Below are 20904 nucleotides of genomic sequence, written 5' to 3'. Positions count from 1 at the left end.
GTTTTGTGAACCATAAAAGAAGAAAGACCTTTCTCTTTCTCTACCGAATTATCTCAATCCGAGCTTTATACGGAAGAACAGTTAGTACTCTTAAAAGGAACAAAACAAAATGTACAATGTGCGAATTAGAAGAAAATGAAAAACAGTAAGTTTTGTATTAAATAATTATTCTGCATTTGAAAGGTGCCAATTTTTTTAGGAAGAAAAACCATATTGGCATTCCGGCTCTAAAAAGTCAGTATAAATTTTGACAGCTAGGGTGATGGCTCTGAAAACCATAGCCTATTCTTGCCTTTATTCTTTTGTACTTTTCTAGAACAAAATATTATTTATATATGATCTGCATAGATCATACGTATTTCTTTTCTATATGTGATACCCAGTGCCGTCGAGTCGATTCTGACTCATAGCAACCCTACAGGACAGAGTAGAACTGCCCCATAGAGTTTCCAAGGAGTGCCATCTATCTATATGTGATATGTGATAGATATATAAAATATATCTGTGGCATATGTATCATATAATAGTACTATTTATTGATCCAAGGTGAATCACTGTATAACTTCAGGCAATATATCTTTTAAGATCCTTTAAGACCTAGGTTTAATTCAAAATTTTGTTTCTTATTGGTAGCTGTTTCAAAAAATGGTTTAAAAATCAGTAATGACAAGTGATATTATGATCAGAAAATTTGTATCTAATAATCTTTGGGATTATTAAGTTATAAATAATAAGTTACAAATAATTTAATCATATTGTGTCGCCAATAAAGAAAACTAAATTTAAACTTCTATAATTCAGGAGACTAAGTTTTCATTTATTGAATTTTAAAACATCATACATACATGTTTATCAATTTAAACATTTAGTAACTTGTTATGATTTTTAATTCTACTTGAAAACCTGCACAAAAGTATTAAGCTTGCACCATGGAAATACATTATTATTTAACATTTACTTGATGGTGTAAATACATTAATTCTTATTTTATTCTGGCATGATCCCTTTAAAGTTATTGTTTTCACAGTATTAAGTGTTAAAATACATAAAATGCACATAGTATAGATAAGTTAACAAATACGTGGATGTAGTGATACCCGATATTAAAGTCAATATGACTTAATAATCATAATCTGCATTTGTTTAAAAAAGCAGTGAACCTATTTCAGTACAGTGTTTCATCCTGCTTCATTTGGCTTTATAAACAAAGCTTATCACTTCAAATTATTTTGTAGCAAAATGAGGCATCACTTTTAAAATTCATATTACAGATATTCACGTTCTTTGAACTGATTGAATTTTCATTTTGCAATTAATAAAATTACAGACTTTAAATTACCAATTCTTTATTCAAGTTTAGAATTCTAACAAGAAAACTTGTTTTTTAAAACCAGAAGTTGTAAAATTATCCCACATGATGACTTTTAAAATTAAAAGTTTCTTTGTACGTTTTTATTATTTTAAAAAAGTTATTTAAAATTTACTCATTCCTTAATAATTTAGATTGTAACCATCAAAAATGGATTCCCATATCATTCCCACATCACAAAATATTTGAGCAAATGATATAAAATTTTGATATAGAAAGGTAAATGGTTTTCCTTGAAGTGATGATATGTTTAATCTTAGAATAAATTGATAAAGGCTTTAAAATAAAAAATCTATTTCTGAAACTTTCTCTTATGGATTTAATATCAGATTATTGAGCCACAGTAACTTGGGATGAGTTTAATTTGTTGGTTTTTTATATGCCTCAGTTCCTTCAAAGCTTTCTAAATGTGTTGGGTGGATCAGCATTTTGGTTGATTTGATAGAGTATAACCTTCCATTTTGAGACTTCCAACATATTCCTCTTCTCTTCTCTGGCTTAGTTTTTGCTCTTGTTTTGATATATTTACCATTTAGATTGTTTTCTCTGCATACATTGTGCCACCACCAACCTCCTATAGAAGATAGATATGCAGTTTAAGACACAAATTCATATGTAGTTACTGTTAGATTTCTTCATGAATGTATCTTTATTTCTTATAAATATGACAGTGTTGTAAATGGTACATGCCAATATTAAATAACCTGTAAAGCTTTGCTGTTTACCAAAATAGAATATCTGGGGAGTATTAGAGGTAAAATACCCAGCTAAACTAGAATCAAATTAACAATTTTGTGATGATGATTAAGAGATTTTTTACCTATAAAAATGTTTATTTGAGATGCAAATTTTAAAAAGTTGACATTCTATGGAAATATTTTGAAGGTATGAAAGTAAAGTATTGATATTAGGAAAAAAAAAATACCTGTATAACTTTCTGGACAGTCGAGGTATCCTTTTGCTTTGTGATCGCACGTAGAAAATACCAAATCTTTGTGTTCTGGGAGTGCATTGGGAACGTTGCCAATAATCTCAACTAAGTGTAACGTGTAGTTGGTTTCATGATTTCCCAAGTGAAAAGAATATTCAACATAATACTTGTTGTCTTTCCAGTCTTCTAACTCAATTCGTAAAATGTAGTTGGATTGCTTCACTATGGAGTATATCTTTTCTAGGCCCAACCAAAATTCTCCTGGAATGAAAGTTTAAAAAAATCAGTCCATTGTTAACTTCAGGTGGTTTACTGACAGTTTTTTGAGTCTCTTAAAATGTTTCTTACACAATTTTATTGATGATACATAAATGCACAAAAATGTTAAAAATGTAATAAACCTGCCTAATGTCTGATTATTCCTTTCTAAAATGGAGATTAGGGGACATGTTTCACATGTGAAACGTATTAGACTACTGATAGTAGATATTTTTAGATTTGGCCGTTGGTAGAGTAACATCTCATTTGTAAGTCCTTTTAATGCATTGGCTTTACTATCAGCTATTCATAAAATACTGAAGTTCCACCGAGAAATTTGATAAATAGTCCAAGAAACTTAGGTGAGACTAATGTCATTTTCCTCAGATATAAGGTTGGCCTTGTTATTTCCTTGATTGGTTTGTTTTCTTTGCAAAAAGGGAAAGTGATACATTAAAAAAAATTTTTTTAATTAAAAAGCATGGTTCTTAATAACTTTCTCTGCTTTTTTAAAATCATTTGGAATTAAAAACAAAACAAATACAAATAGATCTCTTTAATTACCACAATCTTTTTTTTAAAATAAAGTATTTAATGAAAAAGAAAAGTAAATTTTGCCTTATTGATACTGAGTAGGAAGATTCTTTTTTTAAGGACTGCTGGTAAGTGCAAATAAAAAGAGCTTACTTTCCTCTTTGAAGTAAAGTAGTGCTCTGAACTTGACTGTCAGCTTTTTATTCCTGGATTACTCTTAATCTTAGAAGATTTGGAGCTACAAAACTTTTCACTTAGTATATCTTTTAGGTAAGGATTTAACTAGTAGTGAATACAAAAAATTTTACATGATCGAATAGTACTGAGGATTTAGCAATTTGATATAATGATTTTTTTGCACTTAATAAGCAAGTACTTGTACATTATTGGAAACCCTGGTGGCGTAGTGGTTAAGTGCTGCAGCTGCTAACCAAGAGTTTGGCAGTTCGAATCCACCAGGCACTCCTTGGAAACTTTATGGAGCAGTTCTACTTTGTCCTATAGGGTCGCTATGAGTCAGAATCAACTCAACGGCAGTGGGTGGGTGTACATTATTATTTATAATGGGCTTTTTGGATTTTAAACAACTTATTTTTATTTCACTTATTTTGTTTTTTTATCTTATTTATTTTGTGGTCAAAGTGGAATAATTTGTATTGAGTTAACTAATTTATTTTAAACCACACATTCTTTGATATACATTTATAATAAATAATTGAAATTTAAATATTATGTATATCTGACCGTTTCCTAGCCTCTTCCAATCTCCAAATAATTGATTATCTAAAATGTTAGTAAGAGAGTAGAGTGCCTAGTGCTAGGGATCTCTTCGTAGCTCATTAATAGTACTTGTAACTTATAAAGGCACGAAGCAGTTAATCAAAATTGTCTTTAATAAGTATTAAAAAAAAAAGTATTAAAAAAAAAAACCCACTGCTGTTGAATCAATTCCAACTCAGAGTGACTCTAAGAAGTACAATTATGATAATTATAAACCATTGAATTAAATTGTAATAAGTACAATTAAGACCAGATATGGAATTGTGATTAGTATAATTCAAATAATAGTTGTAATAAGTGCAATTACTAACAAATGTGTTGGGACTGAAGGTGGGACTGTTTCTTGTTCATTGCTGCATTCCCAGCACCTGGTCCATAGTAAACCAAACCAAACTCGTTGCCACCAAGTCGATTCCGACTCATAACGACCCTACGGGACAGAGTAGAACTGCCCCATAGAGTTTCCAAGGAGCGGCTGGTGGATTTGAACCGCCAAACTTTTGGTTGAGAGCCAAACTCTTAACCACTGTACCACCATTTTTAGCTATCCAGTCAGCAAATGAATGAATGAAGTCACTTTACCATCAAGCCTCCCAAAACCATGTTTGTAGTTCTCCCAAGTTTCATTGAAGTTTTGTGATCCATCTATTCGTTGCTGAATTAATGTCCATGAGCTACCTGAATAAGATGAATGAAATTGTATATTTTTAGTAGAGTAGATTGATGTTGACAAATGTAAAAAATACTGTTTTTTTTTTTTTTTGGTATATTTTTAATTGATGGCACTACAAGGTGGCTTATTAATGTTGTTATGGAAATAGCATCTTATTTTTTTTATTATGGTTGTAAATAAGTGAAGGACAACTAATGAATTTTGTCTTAGTAAATTTATTGACAATAGTTTTTTCAGATTGTTTTATGGAAGGAGGTGGGAGAATGAATAAATGCGTGAATAAGCACATAAGACAAATATAAGTACTATATCTGTACCATATTAATACTCATATACTCATTCTGTATAAATTCAGATCAAAGATAGCAAGATTATTCTTGCTAATAGATGGTAACTTGAACTAACTACTGTCCATTTTCTCCTTAGGCTGATTTTACCTGATTTAACGTCACAGTAGACATTAAAAACTTGAGAGCTGCTGGGTCTAATAGCATAAATGCCACTTGTATGTTCACCTCTGTTGTAAATGGTGGTACAATCGACAGGAATGCCTAGAAACAACAAAATATTACTATATAAGGTATAGTAATAAGGATGCCTTTAGAGGTTGAGATTTTATTTGACATTTTATGAAATTGTGCTAGAATGTAGCCTTTTCCAGTAATGTTTATATAAAACCATTTTTATTGTATATGGCATGCCCTATAAAGAATATTGAAATATTTATTAAAAACCGAACTTATTTCTTTTAAGAAAAGTGACACATGAGAATTTTAAACTCATTTTTTTTTTTGCTAGACATAGGAAAAATCTACAGTGGAAAAATACCACATACAAGATACTAGTATAGAGCTTAGCACATAGCAGGTAGTCAACAGGTGATACGTGAAAAGAGTGAACGTATGTGGAGAAAACAGAGAACATTTTTTCCTGTATGAATTGCATAAGAAATAAATGTGTTTTGAGAATGTCATTTTTGCTGAGGTTTGGTTGGGAATGGAGATTTTGTTCCTTCAGTGTTTTTTTTCCTTAGGAAAATTTTCAAGCAAATAGGAAAGTGCAAAGAAATGTTGACGAGAATCCCATATTCTTTTTATCTATTCAACAATTGTTAGTATTTTCCCATATTTGCTTTATAAACACACACACAACAAACATGTATTTTGCTGTGGCATTTGAAAGTAATTTGCAAACATTATGACCTTTTACCCCTGAAATATTTCACCATGCATCTCTTAACCATGAGGTTATTCTCCTGTGTAACTGTAGTACAGTTATCACATTTTAAAAAATTAATAATAATTCCATATTATATAATAGAAAGTCCACATTCATATTTCCGTGATTGTTTTAAGAATGTATTTTATGCTTTTTTTTAAAACTCTGGATCTAATCTAGATTGGCACATTGTATTTGGGTGTTATGCCTCTTTACTTTCTTTCAGTTTAGAACAGACGCTGAGAATAGGTATTTTTGATGGAAATGTCAAGGACAGGGAAAAATATTTTTAATGATATTTAGTAGCTTCAGAAAGGAAAACCACTGAACTATCTTACCATCATGTTCTACATTTTTTGTTTCATTCAACTGAAGAGAAGGAGTTCTTGGTGCTCTTGGCTTGGAAGGAACAGACTTTTCTGAGGGTTCTTGAATACCAGTCTTTTTCAGCTGATAAAAAGATATAAACGTACTTTAAAAAATGACAGTGAATAATATACTATTAGGGGAAATCTGAGTAAGGATATTCAAAGTACATTCTGTATACATCTTGTCTTTCAGTTCACAATACATTGTTGTTTTTGAAGTTAAGAGGGATAAACAATGTTAGACTGTACAGATTACCTGTTCTCAAAATCAGCGCATTATTTAATGAATTAAAAAAAAAACAGGAAGACAGAAAACAGAGACCTGGCAAAAAGCAAACGAGGCCAAAAGCGGAAACTTTGCTTTGCTCAGAATATTTTTAAATTCCGTTCATTTATATGATTAGAATATATTTAACAGTAAAACCCAGTGCTGTCAAGTTGATTCCGGCTCACAGTGACCCTATAGGACAGAGTCGAACTGCCCCATAGAGTTTCCAAGGAGCACCTGGCGGATTTGAACTGCTGACCCTTTGGTTAGCAGCTGTAGCACTTAACCACTATGCCACCAGGGTTTCCAATAGATTAAATAAATTATTTATAGAAATATAATATATTTAATATTATATTAACAGGCAGATTTTAAATTTAATAATTCTCAGTTACAGGTTTTATTCTCAGCCCCATGAAATGCATGGCATAGATGGCATTTCCTAGGTCCTAAATCATTTTAATTCATAGGGGTCTGTTGTAAAGTTCAGTTTCTGTGTACTAGTCTTTTCTACTAAGTAATTGCATGATCTTGAAGTTGCTTAATTTTTTAGAATTTTGGTTTCTTAATTTCATATGAGGAAGTTGGAGCAAATGAGCTAAGGCATCTTCAAATTCAGAAATTCATTTTTATTTCTTTTGTATTTTATCATTACACAGAATATATCACTTTAAAATAGTGACAGGCTGCTTTTTTGATCAGGTTCATATAATCATAATAAAAGGTATATTAAAAAAACGGTTTAGAAAGAACATATATGAGAAGAAAGAAATTATGGAAATCAAAAGTAGTTGTCAAAAATCCTTCTTTGGACCATTGGTATTGCCTACTGAAGCTAACCAACCCACTGTAACCCACTCCTGTTGAGTCGATTCCGACTCATAGCGAAGCTGTAAGTCATAAAATTATTGAGAGACATAGAATGATAGTAGAAATTGATAATAATATTTCTTTTACAGTTCTTTGGAGTAAATTTTTACCAACTTCTCTTGAGTCTGTAGTATATTTTGAATCCTCCTGAGTGGCCATTTAAGGGTACCACTAATATTTTTAAAAATATTATATTATGTATTGAAATGTTTATATTCTAGCATAGCTTTATTCTAAACAAGTACTCCTCTCACTGAGCCAGTTGTTTACATTATAGATTAGTAATCATCAAGTTGTACAGTTTCTTACAATAAAAATAATAGTACCCTATCGCTGTATGGATGGAGCTTACATTCTAGTTCAGAGACAGACAACATAAATAATTAAGATACATATCATGTTAAATAGGGATAAGTGTTAAGCAGTAATAGAAAGTAGTGAAGGAGATAGTTTGAGAATGGGAGTAGAGGGTTGTGAGTTTTGATTGTGTGACCTGGGAAGGGTCCACTGAGAATTGTATAAAGACCTAAAGACAGAATTTGATAAAGACCGGAAGAAAATGAAAGAGTGAGCCATGCAGATATCAAGGAGAAAAGCATTACAGACAGAGGGAACAAGGGCAAAGACCCTGATGTTTTAGCATGTTCGATGTGTTTGAGTAACAGTGAGGAGGCCAGTATGACTAGAGTAGAGGAAATGAAGTCAGTGAGGTAATAAAGAATCGGGGTATTTTGGGTTTTAGGGGCCACTATGAGTGAGTGAGATGGAAACCCTGGTGATGTGGTGGTTAAGAGCCACAGCTGCTAACAAAAAGGTCGGCAGTTCAAATCCACCAGGCTTTCCTTGGAAACTCTATGGGACAGTTCTGCTCTGTCCTATATGGTCACTGTGAATTGGAATTGACTCAACGGCAGTGGATTTGGTTTTTTCTTTTCTTGGTATGAAATGGGAACCAATGAGGGGTTTTGAGTAAAGAGAGACATGATCTAATTTAGATTTTGTTAAGATCACTCTGGCTGCTACTGTGAGGATATACTTCACATGAATCAATTCATTTTTTTCTCACAATAATCATATAAAATAAAAAAAAATCCTATAAGATAGGTACATAAGATAGGTACTGTTATTATCTTCTTAAGATATATAGGGAAACTCAAAGAGGTTAAGTAATTTATTCCAGGTCACACAGTAAGTTTTAGAGCCAGGGTTCAAACCCAGATACTGGTTGGTTTTTTTTTGCTTCAGAGCCTACAATCTTAACAATTATGTTGATGTTATCATTTTATTCACTCTCCAGTTAAAGCTTTTAAATAATTTTAGAGTTCAGTGTTTTTATAAACCTAAATTTTATATAAATGACTAGACATACCATTAAAATATTGACTTACCTGATTTTCTATTTCTTTTATTTGGTTGTGTTGTTGGTTTAATTGCCTATATTGTTCTTCCACGGTCTGGAGAAGGTCTTTGATGCTATTATCTTGTTGTTCTACAAAAGTCTGGACATAGATTGTAAGGTTGGTTAAATGCTTCTTTCTTTTTCCACCTCCCTTCCTGCCTCCCTTGCCTTTTTTCCATCTTTCTCCTCCCTTTCTCTTTTCCTCCCCTCTCTCCCTCCCACCCTGCCTCCGTCTCCTTTTTTCCTTCCTCCCTCCTTCCCTTCTTCTCTTCCTTCCTTCCTCCTTCCTTCCTCCTCTCCCTCCTTTCCTTCCTTCCTCTTTTTGTTAGATTAGAAGTTTACTTTTTTAATTTTCTATTACAGATTATCATAATCTAATTTTTTAAACTAATGGTAGATTTAAAAAATGAATATTGGCAATAATTTGCCGATATTTGCATACTTCTTTCAGATAGTACATGCTTTTGTTCTTATGTTTTATTTGAAATGTACCATCTTTAAAATTTGAAGTTTTTGAACTTCAAACTACTACTTGAAAAAAACAACAGTATTTTAATAGGAATAAAACTTTACCATTTACTGTATTACTTTTAACTATTTTAAACATGGAAGAATGGTTTTAAATTTAAGTTTCTTTAACTTTCTGTATGTCTCCAGTAATTTGCAATGCTGTAATAATTTAGTGTTCTAAATTTTATTACTTAACTGATTTGTAGTTTTTGTATGAAATGGAAAGCTGTTTTCATATATAATTTTGGGGAAACAAAAACCAACTTGAAATCACAGTGGAAAGTTTTATTTTCTCCAGGGTTTTTCCTTGAGAGCATTTTTTACAACAGATTATCAAATAGCATGTCTTAGAATTATTTTTTAAAAAGATCCACACTGAAAATATAATCATGAACCCTCTTTGGTTTTTACTTACTTTAAGTGAAGTTACTTCTGGGTGTTCCTGAATTTCAGGTCGATTTTGAATTAAATTAGTTAATTGCTCCTCCAAATATCTCACTTTTTGTTGAAGTAGAATTTTTTCTTCTAAGAGGCTTTCAAGTTTCGAGTTGAGTTCAAGTGACATATTCTTCACTTCTTCATTTTTGACTTGTAGTTTGGATGTGGTGATTCTGAGTTCCTTTTCTTCTTCTTTGATCTCATTGGTTTGCAGTGATAGATCATAAAAAGACTTATCAAATATGTTAAGTTTTTGAAATATGTCATTAATTTGGCCCTTAGTCTTGTGGACAAAGTCTTTGAGACCATGCCCCAACTGAAGGAGACCATTCGCTAAAATTTTTACATCATCTAACATAGCAAATCTTAATTTTGGCTCTGGAGATACAGTATCATATGATGAATAGTCTTGATCAGTGCTGGAGGAAATAACTAGAGGGACAATAAAAAGAAAGAGCTTAACTGTGTACATTTTGAATCCTAACTATTCAGTTCTTATGCAGTTTGGAGCTAGTTTTCTCCTCTAAGCAAACCTAGACCTCTAAAACACTAAATATACCCTATTTGGTACATAAAAGGCAAGGTGGCCAGGTGAATATAGTTAATCATTAAGCTGCATAAACTTGTAGGAATGTGACCTTCTGCCACGTTGAGTTAGATCAATACTAAATGAAATGAAAGAAATGAGTAACTAACTTAATAGGTAATAGGTAGTTGTGTTACTGTATTTAACTTTGTTATATACTGCACTTTCAGTGTTACAGGGTCTGCATGTTTTCTCATTTTATTTTTCATGATTTTGGAAGAGCTTTAGGAAGTAAAACACAAACTCTTTTAACGCGTAGATTGATCGTTAAAGTTGAGGAAAAATTAATTAAGTAGGCATTTCCCAAATTGTGTGTAGTTCTTTTGGAAATAGTGATCACACACACACACACACACACACACACAGACACACACACACACAGACACACACACACTTCTCTGTGAAGCCTTTCTCCATTCCGTCAGGTGATGTTAATGGCTCTCAATGCTGCATTCCCATAGCAACTCTGTATAAGCTAACAGAAGATTATACGTTCTTTGTTATCTGTCTCTATAATTATTTATTAATATGTTCCTTTTTTTTTCTTTGCCTCAGATTAAATTTCCTATCCACCTTGTATCTTATCACACAATTATATACATGATACTCACTGCCAAACCCACTGCCATCGAGTCGATTCCAACTCATAGCAAGCCCAGAAGTTTTCCAAGGCTGTAAATCTCTATGGAAGCAGATTGCCACACCCTTCTGTCACGGAGCCACTGGTGGTTTCGAACTTTCAACCTTTTGGTTAGCAGTTGATTGCTTTAACCACTGCACCATCAGGGAAGTGGTATTAAGAGGAATTTTACGCCTTTTCTCCACTATGTTCTAGCTCTCTGTGTTTATGTTCTAGCCCTTTTCCATATGCCCGCTGGAAGACCAGTACTTATTTGGCCTTCTAAGGTCAAACCAGGATTAAGTCTTAAATGCTTTCATTTTTTTTTAATTGTACTTTCGATGAAGGTTTACAGAACAAACGTTTCTCCTTAAATGGTTATTGCGCACATTGTTCTATGACATTGGTTATCAGCCCCGCAACATGTCAGTACTCTCCCTTCTCGACCTTGAGTTCCCTATTACCAGCTGTCCTGTTCCCTCCTGCCTTCCAGGCCCTGCCCCAGGGCTGGTGCGCCCCTTTTCTCATTTTGTTCCACGGGCCTGTTCAATCTTCGGCTGAAGGGTGAACCTAAGGAGTGACCTCATTACAGAGCTGAAAAGATGTCCGGGGGCCATACTCTTACTCTCAGGGTTTCTCTAGTCTCTGTCAGGCCAGCAAGTCTGGTCTTTCTTTTTGAGTTAGAATTTTGACTACAGTTTTCTCCAGCTCTGACTGGGACCCTCTATTTTGATCCCTGTCAGAGCAGTCAGCAGTAGTAGCAGCTGGGCACCATCTCGTTATACTGGACTCAGTCCGGTAGAGGCCATGGTAGATATGGTCCATTAGTCTTTTGGACTAATCTTTCCCATGTATCTTTAGTTTTCTTCATTATTCCTTGCTCCTGAAGGGGTGAGACCCGTGGAATATCCTAGATGGCCAATCACAGGCTTTTAAGACCACAGATGCTACCCACCAAAATAGAATGTAGAACATATTCTTTATAAACTCTGTTATGCCAATTGTACAGATATTCTCCAAGATCATGGTCCCCGCAGTCCTTAGCCCAGCAATTGGGTCCCTCAGGGAGTTTGGATGTGTCTGTGGAACTACAGTGACTTTACCTTGTACAGGTTGTGCTGGTGTCCCCAGTATTGTGTACTGGCTTACCCTTCACCAAAGTTTCTGCTTATTTATTAAGTGTTTTTCCGTCCACCTCCCTCCCTCATAACCATCAAAGATTGTTTCTTTTTGTATGTAAACCATTTCAAGAGTATTTACAGTATTGGTGTCATATAATATTTGTCCTTTCATGATTGACTTATTTCGCTCAGCACAATGCCCTCAGGATTCATCCATGTTATGAGATGTTTTACGGATTCATCATTGTTCTTTATCATTGCGTAATACTCAATTGTGTGTATATATCACAGTTTGTTTATCCATTCATCTGTTGATACGCATCTAGGTTGTTTCCATCTTTTTGCTGTTGTAAACAGTGCTGCAGTGAACATGGGCGTGCATATGTATATTTGTGTGATGACTTATTTCTCTAGGATGTATTCCTAAGAGTGGGATTGCTGGATCATACGGTATTTCTATTTCTAGCTTTCTAAGAAAGCGTTGTATTGTCGTTCAAAATGGTTGTATCATTTTGCATTCCCACCAGCAGTGTATAAGAATTTCGATCTCCCCACAGCCTCTCCAACATTTGTTATTTCCTGTTTTATTGGTTTGTGCCAGGGGTGAGTTGGTATCTTATTGTGGTTTTGATTTGCATTTCTCTAAGGGCTAGATGTCGTGAGCATTTCCTCATGTGTCTGTTGGCCTCTTGAATGTCTTCTTTGGTGAAGTGTCTGTTCATTTCCTTTGCCCATTTTTTAATTGGATTATTTGTCTTTTTGTTGTAGAGGTATTGGATTTTCTTGTAGATTTTAGAGATTAGACCTTTGTCTGATTTGTAATAGCCAAAAAGTTTTCCCCAGTCTGTAGGCTCTCTTTTTACTCTTCTGGTGAATTCTTTTGATGAGCATAAGTGTTTAATTTTTAGAAGATTCCAGTTATCTAGCTTATCCTCTGGAGTAAGTTTTAAATACTTTCAATGTCAGAAACTATTTGTCCATCATAGTTTTTCTACAGTGCATGAGTTTGGTAACAATTTTAATAATAAACTTAACAAAAACAAAAAATTAATAGTACGTCTAAAAATAAATGTCACGCTGTACTTCTAACCTAGTGCTAAAAGGAAAAATACTAAATACTTTAGTTAAATCACGAATGATTATCCTTATTGAATGTTCCTATTAAGAACTTTTTAACAAAATAACAAATTCTTTAAAACTGCCTTTTCTTGGCAAATTAATCTAATGAAATTGTTGACAGTGTGGGCTCTGGAGTTAGACTGCTTCCTGGATCCTAAAGCCATTCCTAGCTGTCGAGCCGTGCATAAGTTACTTAACCTCCCCATGTCTCTGTCTCCTTATCTGTAAAACTGGAATAACAATAGGACCTACTTCATAGAGTTATGAGAATGAAAAATAATATCTGTAAAACCCTTAGAATAATGCCTGGCAAATAGGAAGTGCTGAATGTGTTATTATATCACATGAAACTTTTAAACAGTGTTGTATATGTGTATAATACAACGCTTGTCTAAAACAAATTTTTCATGAATAGCTTTTTAATAAAGTGGAAGTTTTGACGAAATGAATTTCAGTTTAAATGGTAAATTTTCAAGCAAAATTTTATAAAATGAAACCATTTCCAATTTTCAAATCTTAGAATTATTTCTTCTTGGTGTAAAACAGAGACCTTCTCTCTGGATGATTTAGGATTAAGGGCTTTTGGGTATAATAACTACAGTAGAGATAGTATATATACTGGTAAGAGCATGACCCTCAAGTGAGACTGCCTTATTTGGAATCCTGGCTCTGCTGTTCTTCAGCTCTGTGACCCTTAGTCAAATTACTTAGCTTCTTTGTACCTCTGTTTTCTCATCTGTCAAGTGAAGATAATACATGGTCTATAGGGTCGTGTAAAGATTAAATATCAGTATTTTAAAAGCCCTTAGAACATTACTGGCATATAATAAACAGTAAACAAGCATCATATATTAGCTATTTTTGTAATACATATATGTCTATAATATAATGTTTTATTGGTGAAAATTAATCTCATGTTAAGATCACGTAACTTGGAAAATTTGGCGAGAATGTAAGTTTTCTGAATTAATGTTTTGGCCTCTTGGACCTTGATAAGTGCAAGGAATTGTGTCTTTTAATTAGCCTGTGTATTCTTTTTCTAATTGTCCAACATCGTTCCCTGTTGCCATTAAGTTGATTCCGGCTTACATAATGACTCTACATTGTTGCTGGGTGAAAACCCCAGGTTTTGCTAGGCGTGACTTGTTACAGCCAATAAACAAGAGGCCGAGGTGGGAAATCAGAAAGACGCCTTTATTTCATTGTACAAGGAAAGGAGCAAAATCGGGGCTGCTGCCACTAAGACTGTGCAGGCAGCTTTGGGAGGTGGGCTTTTATACAGAGAGCAGACAAGGAAATGCAAATTCATCATGAATATTCAGGATTGACCTTCATGCAGGTGATCAGAGCTTGGGGGTGACTGTGCATTTTCTTTAGACGAGGGTTCAATCCCCCAGGGTGGAGGAAGGGATGAATTTTTCTTCCTTAGGATGTTAGGCTTCCGCCCAGAGGCCAGTTGAGGCCATCTATGGCCCGTTCTGTGGTTATCTTGTTAAGGTTAATTTCAGAAGAAAGTGCAGCTTATTTTGCTTGATGTGGGAGGATATGTCAGAGCAGGTGTCTCTTAGAAGGGTTGGGCTCTGAAGCTGCCTGCCTCAACATTACAGAGTAGAACTGCCCCATGGGGTTTCCAAGGCTGTAATCTTTTTGGAAGTTGACTGCCACTTCTTTTTCCCACAGAACTGCTGGTAGGTTTAAACTGCAGACCTTTCAGTTAGCAGCCAAGTGCTTTAACCACTGCGCCACCAGGGCTCCTCCTTTGTGCAGTACAGAACCATGTAAATATTTCTGTTTGTAGCAGAAATAAACAACATAAATAAATAAAAATACAGAAATACTTCCCCTAATGAAGAAAAACAAGTATTTTCCTTATTCTTTATTTTCATTTTACCCTTCCCACTGGCACATGTTATGGAATAATAAAAGTGCATGTTGAACTAGAGAGGAGATTTGAGTATTCTCGCTGTACTTTAAAGGAAGAAGTTACAAATTTGATCATTGGTCACGAAGGGCATATTTCAAAACTTCTCTTAACTAAACAGTCTACTCTTCTGGCTTAAAATGATCAACCTTGATATTTCATCTGCCTGTTAGTTGAGATGGAATAGAGATAGGCCAGCTTCTCTTCTCTATTACATGATACACTGTGTATCAGCAAGCTCTATGTCTGTTTTTTCTTTATATTCCTTAAGTGCACATTGTAGCAACACAATGACATTTATCGAAGGAATAAGAATGATAAAGTCATAACATACTTAAGTTTTCCAAGTGCAAAACTTACTTGTATTAGATACCACCTTTTGGTATAGGAGGTTCCTTTTTAGAGAAGGGAATTTGAAAGGTAGCCCCTTCTAGTGCATGAAAGTAACTAGGGCACTAATACCAAAGAGGCTGTGTGAAGGAATTTCATTTCATGTTGTTACTGTACTAGAGTACTAACACTTTTTTGTACAATTTATGCAACTCCTCACATGTAACACTGACAGATTAGAGGTAATGTTCACATATTCTTAGTTCATAGTATTGCCTCTGGGTAGAAATATCTCAATGATTCTTTTTTCCCTATGGTAGTTTTATTGATTTAATATTATTGAATATAATTAAGTAAGTAGTTTGCCTAATTACAAGCTGCAGAAGAGTTTCCGCATGGAGAAATGTAATGAAAGTAGTAATTTTATAAATAAGTTCACATCTGCCTTTTAATGCCTGCTGTCAGCCATTTGAGTTCACAACGTTAAAGTCAGAATCTAATCTTTGCTTGAATTTGTGCCTGTTTAAATAGAATGCTGATCAAATATAACCAATAACATTATAACTTAAAAATTTTTATGCCAAACAAAATAAGAAATTCAAGTTAAAAGCAACCTGAGGCCATAACCTAAGGATTCTTAGTTTTTAAGAACCAGTATACAAAATTTCTTGGCTACTTAGAATTTTAGGACATTTGGGAGCCTTGTTTAACTTCCAAGCAAAGCAAAGTCCTTTATCCTCCCTCCCCCAGGTTTGTGCAATCTAATGGAGATATGACCTCTAAATAAAACACAAGGCGTTTTTGCTCTTTTAAACAAAGTATCCCTTTTCATTTCTTTCTTTTAAACTAGTATCATTTGTTTTTTTGAATTACTGTGTTTGGTAGAAAGATTCTGAAAGCAATGTTTGAGAAAAGCCAATTCATAAACAGAAATTTTTATATTAATAAGTATATTACTCTGGCACTAGTATTTATTTTAGGCCTCCTTTTTTTTCTTTCTTTGGAAACTTTGGTGGCATAGTCGTTAAGTGTTACGGCTGCTAACCAAAAGGTCGGCAGTTTGAATCCACCAGGCACTCCTTGGAAACCCTATGGGGGGCTTCTACTCTGTCCTGTAGGGTAACAATAAGTCAGAATCGACTCGACAGCAATGGCTTTTTTTTCTTTATCCAGAATAGCACTGTCCAATAGAAATACGAGGTGAACTACATATGTAATAAAACATTTTTAGTAGTCACATTAAAAATATTAAAGAGAAACAGGTGAAATTAACTTTAATTTTATTTAATCTAACGTGAAAAGTTGTCATTTGAACGTGTGCTAGATATAAAATTAATTTGATATTTTATATTCTTTTTTCATACTAAATATTCAAAATCTAGTGTGTATTTTTTTGGAAACCCTGGTGGCGTAGTGGTTAAGTGCTACAGCTGCTAACCAAAGGGTCGGCAGTTGGAATCCCCCAGGAACTCCTTGGAAACTCTATGGGGCAGTTCTACTCTGCCCTATAGGGTTGCTATGAGTCGGAATCGACTTGACGGCACTGGGTTTGGTTTTTTTGGTTTGGTGTGTATTTTATACTTACAGTACATCTCAACTAGAACTAGGCACTTCCAAGTGCTCAATAGTCTCACTAGAGATTATTTCATTGAATGGTATAGGTCCAGGAAATGAATTAACTTTGAAGGATCCTTTTTATTTATTTATTTTTGTTTGATGTTAAGAAATGTTAACTTTTTTAATGCTGAAAGTACTTACCGTGGAAATTCACATATTGCAAAAAAAAAGAAAAAATCATCAAAAGGAAAAGCCTTGACTCTTCACTGTTAAAATTTTGGGGTCGATCTTACTAAATCCCTTGGGTGACTAGAATGGGTGACTAGCTAAACATAATTTTTATTTTACACAAATGGGGTTATGTTATATATGTATAATATCTATACATACTTTAAGACCTTAATGTTTTTAAATATTTCTATATGTGTACCTATAGATTTACCGTATTCTTTTTAATGGCTGCACAATCTTCTTTATATGGATTACCTTAATTTTACCAGTCCTCTATTAATGATCATTTAAGTTACTTACAATTTTCTAATTACAAACAGTATGCACAGAAAATATGTATATATGTGTATAAATATTTTCATATGATAGGTTCATAGATGTTGACTTAAGTCAAAAGGAATTCAGTTTTTAAATTGTGATTGCTCTTGTCAGGTCGACCTTCAAAAAGGTTGTACCAATTTACATCCCTTTCAAGAGTATGTAAGAGTGTCTTTTTTCCCACATGGTTCTATTGATGCTTGGGATGAGAAAGAGAGAAAATACTGATAAATCTAATAGACAAATGTATATCTAGTTTGTTTTGCTGGCTATCTGTATTTCTGTCTTTGTGAATTACCTGTGTATGTATATAATTCCTTTACCCATTTTTTAATTTTCTTTTTCTATTTTTTGCCTAATTTTAGGAACTCTTTACAAGTTATAGATACTGTCTGTCATGTACCTAACAAATAGTGTTTTCCAGTTTGTCAGTTGTCTCCCATCCTTATCCTAGCTACTATGTAGAGGTTTTAAAATTTGTCTTTTATGGTTTTTTTTGGCTTATGCTCAGAAATGCCTGCCTTATCCATCAAATACTATCTCTCTAAGGTTCTTGAAGTACATTTATGGTTTTATTTTGTGATTTAAATATTTGATTAGTCTTAAATTTAGTTTGGTGAGGAGTTGAAATATGGATTCATCTTGTTTTCTCCAAATGGCTCATTATTAGCTATCTAAACATTTTTCATTCATGTACTTGCTCTCTGCTGATTTGCAGTTCCTCTGAAGGAGTATTTTTAATATAAAGTAAAGACTTACTGGGTTTATTTGGGAGTTATTAGTGGAGTTAATAGTCAATTGAAAAAGAATCTGGGTTCGGTTGCATGTCCTTTACCTTCAGCGACAAGTTGAGTTTAAAATTATATTGCTTCTGGTTGAAATCAAAAGTAGCTAAAAGATCATGTTCAATCAATTCTCATTTAACCTAGAACTTAAACTTCCAGAAGTGTTAAGTAACTAAATTTTTGTGTGCATTCTACATTATCCATTGAGTCAGTAGATATGAGCCACTCTTTTAGGCATGGAGGGTATAGCAGTTAACTAGATAAGGTCCCTAACTTAATGTAGTTTTGGTTGTATTAGAGGAGCTATATAAACAAGAAGTAATACATCAATGAATAAGATAATTACTGATTGTACAAGTGTTGTGAATGAAATAACCAGTTGATGTGATGGGGGTATTATAAAGGTGAGGCTTTCTGAGATTTGAGGGAACTAGCCACATCCATGGCCACAAAGCTAGGAGAGTAATGTTCCCAGTTATCCTGATGCAGAGATTCTGAGGGGGATGGGAGTGAGGCAAGCAGGGTATGTTTTGCTTTTCTGTGTATTTTGTGTGTCTATCCTACTTGTAAATTTCTCATTGAAATTTGTGGACAGATTCTTTAATTTCAAGTCCTCTTATGCTCTCTCATGATAGTCTGTGTTCATAGCATTTGACATATTACATTGTAATTATTTGCTTGTCTGATTTTCTGTCTAGACTGTGACTTCCCATGAAGTCAAGGACTTCATCTTTTATCTCTCTATTCTCTATCTAGCACATTGTGGATACTTAGTAAATGTTTGTTAGAATGAAGAATTGTAATTAAAGCCAATTCATTAGGCTGTGCTTTGGCTCCTGTTCTCCCCCCCCCATCTCAGGAATTTTAGTACTTAATTAAGTCCAAATTTTTCTCATTTTAAAAAACTTCCAAAATCTCTATATTCTATCTCTACCTATTGCTTTATCATTTTCCCCTTTAGAGCTACACTTTTCAGAATTCCCCTTGTAAATTTCGTTTTCTTACTTCCTATTTACCCCTCAATCTACTACTACTATCTGGTTTCAGCTAGAGATTATCAGTGACTTTCATTCCCCTAAATATAACGGACATTTTTCAGTTCTTATCTCATTTGGGCCCTGAGTGGCATTTGACGCTTAACTATTTCATTCTTCTTATATTTTCCTCTCCTGGTTTCCATGTCACTGCACTTTCATGGTTTTCATCCTGCCTCTCTGTGGGTGCCTCCTCTGTCATCTTCGCAGGCTCATCCCCCTCTGTCTAACCACAGAATCTTGGAGTTCCATAAGACTTCATTCTAAGAATGACACAGATGAGTGCTTGGTAGCCTAATTCTCTCATAGTTGGTGTCCTTGAGAACCTGGCTTTCTCAGCATGGGAAAAATGATATATAGATGCAAGATAGAAAACATTACATAAAACCCTGTTTTTTTTTAATTTGAATGGGAAATATCAGTATGAACTCAGAACGTATTTCCTGTTAAAAGTATTTTTCACCTAACTCTTTCTACTGAAATGGCTTAGAAGCAATGACTAACCCACAGTGAGTATGCAGACTGTGGTTTGGAAAAACAGTCCTCACTCATAAAAAACCACAGCTCTTTGGAGAAATGGCAGATTCCAGGACTGAGGCCGGAAATGTGCAAGAACTGGAACATCTTGTAACGGAAAGCAAGAAGCCATTAAAGACTACTACAATTGAATCCAAAGCACTCAGGAATAGTTTTAATCGGTTTTCATTTGCCAAAGATGAACACTAATATGGATAATAATTGTACTGTATTGAAGCACATCAAATATGTTTGACTCATAAGTTCATAAGTGGCACTAAAGAAAAGAGACTGATTGATTGCTTTTAACCACTTTATTGTTTTGAAAACTGCAAATAACGGAAAAGAGTCAAGCATTTATTCCTGCCTCTCGTACAAGAAGTGTATCACTGGCTAAGCAAATAGTAGATGAGAGAAAGTACTCTTCAGAGAGGTATTTTAGCTTTTAAATAAAGAAGGAATGATAGGATGTATTACCTTTTGGCAATCCCTAATGAGTTAATGGATCTAGGCATTAATTGACAGTGTCTTAGTTTTTTAGTGCTGCAATAACAGAAATACCACAAGTGTGTGGCTTTAAAGAATAAATTTATTTTCTTACAAATTTAGGAGGCTAAGAAGCCTGAATTCAGGGCACTGGCTCCAGAGGAAAGCTTTCTGTCAGTTCTCAGGAAAGGTCCTTTTCTCTTTTCAGCTTCTGTTCTTTGGTTCCTTGGTGAGGTTCATGTGGTATGGCGTCTGTCTTCCCCCATCTATGCTGTCTTGCTTGATCTGCTCTTTTATATCTCAAAAGTGATTGGCTTAAGACATAGCCTACTGATATGGTCTCATTAACATAACAAAGAAAACCCTATTCCCCCTGAAATCCACAGGTATAAAATACCAAAAGAAAAAAAAAAACCCTTTGCTGTTGAGTCGATCTCACTCACAGTGACCCTGTAGGACAGAGTAGAACTGCCACATGGTGTTTCCAAGGAGCAGATAGTGGTTTCGAACTACCAACCTTTTGGTTAGCAGCTGAACTCTTACCCACTGTGCCACCATCGCTCCTTCACAGGTATAGGGGTTAGGATTTTCAACACATTTTTGAGGAACACAATTCAATCCATACCAGTTTGTTTCTATTAACTGTACAAAAAGAGAAACAACCA

General features: G+C 34.1%; 2 protein-coding genes across 5 annotated transcripts in view; one reads left to right on the top strand and one right to left on the bottom strand.

Moving 5' to 3' along the window:
- The window catches only part of DOCK7 (dedicator of cytokinesis 7), a 271372-nt gene that overhangs the window by 103289 nt on the left and 147179 nt on the right, over positions 1-20904 (top strand). The gene's annotated exons all lie outside the window — the stretch shown is intronic.
- ANGPTL3 (angiopoietin like 3) lies at positions 1544-10590 on the bottom strand. Its single transcript, XM_010591218.3, has 7 exons — positions 9594-10590; positions 8658-8768; positions 6102-6213; positions 4983-5096; positions 4455-4550; positions 2295-2561; positions 1544-1943 (listed from the first exon to the last, which is right to left on the bottom strand). Exons 1-7 carry the CDS (start codon positions 10086-10088, stop codon positions 1729-1731), a joined length of 1410 nt encoding a protein of 469 aa, XP_010589520.1. The 5' UTR covers positions 10089-10590; the 3' UTR covers positions 1544-1728.

The sequence above is a fragment of the Loxodonta africana genome, chromosome 3 (assembly GCF_030014295.1).
Source record: "Loxodonta africana isolate mLoxAfr1 chromosome 3, mLoxAfr1.hap2, whole genome shotgun sequence".
Lineage (NCBI taxonomy): Eukaryota > Metazoa > Chordata > Mammalia > Proboscidea > Elephantidae > Loxodonta > Loxodonta africana.
The sequence above is the reverse complement of the archived record's forward strand: the minus strand, read 5'-3'. Positions and strand labels throughout refer to the sequence as shown.

Coding starts and splice junctions, on each gene's coding strand:
- ANGPTL3 (XM_010591218.3), bottom strand. CDS start 10,088: ATGTACACAGTTAAGCTCTTTCTTTTTATTGTCCCTCTAGTTATTTCC. Junction 8,769..9,593: donor CAGAAGTAACTTCACTTAAA/GTAAGTAAAAAC, acceptor ATCTATGTCCAG/ACTTTTGTAGAACAACAAGA. Junction 4,551..4,982: donor CTACTGTGACGTTAAATCAG/GTAAAATCAGCC, acceptor CATCTTATTCAG/GTAGCTCATGGACATTAATT.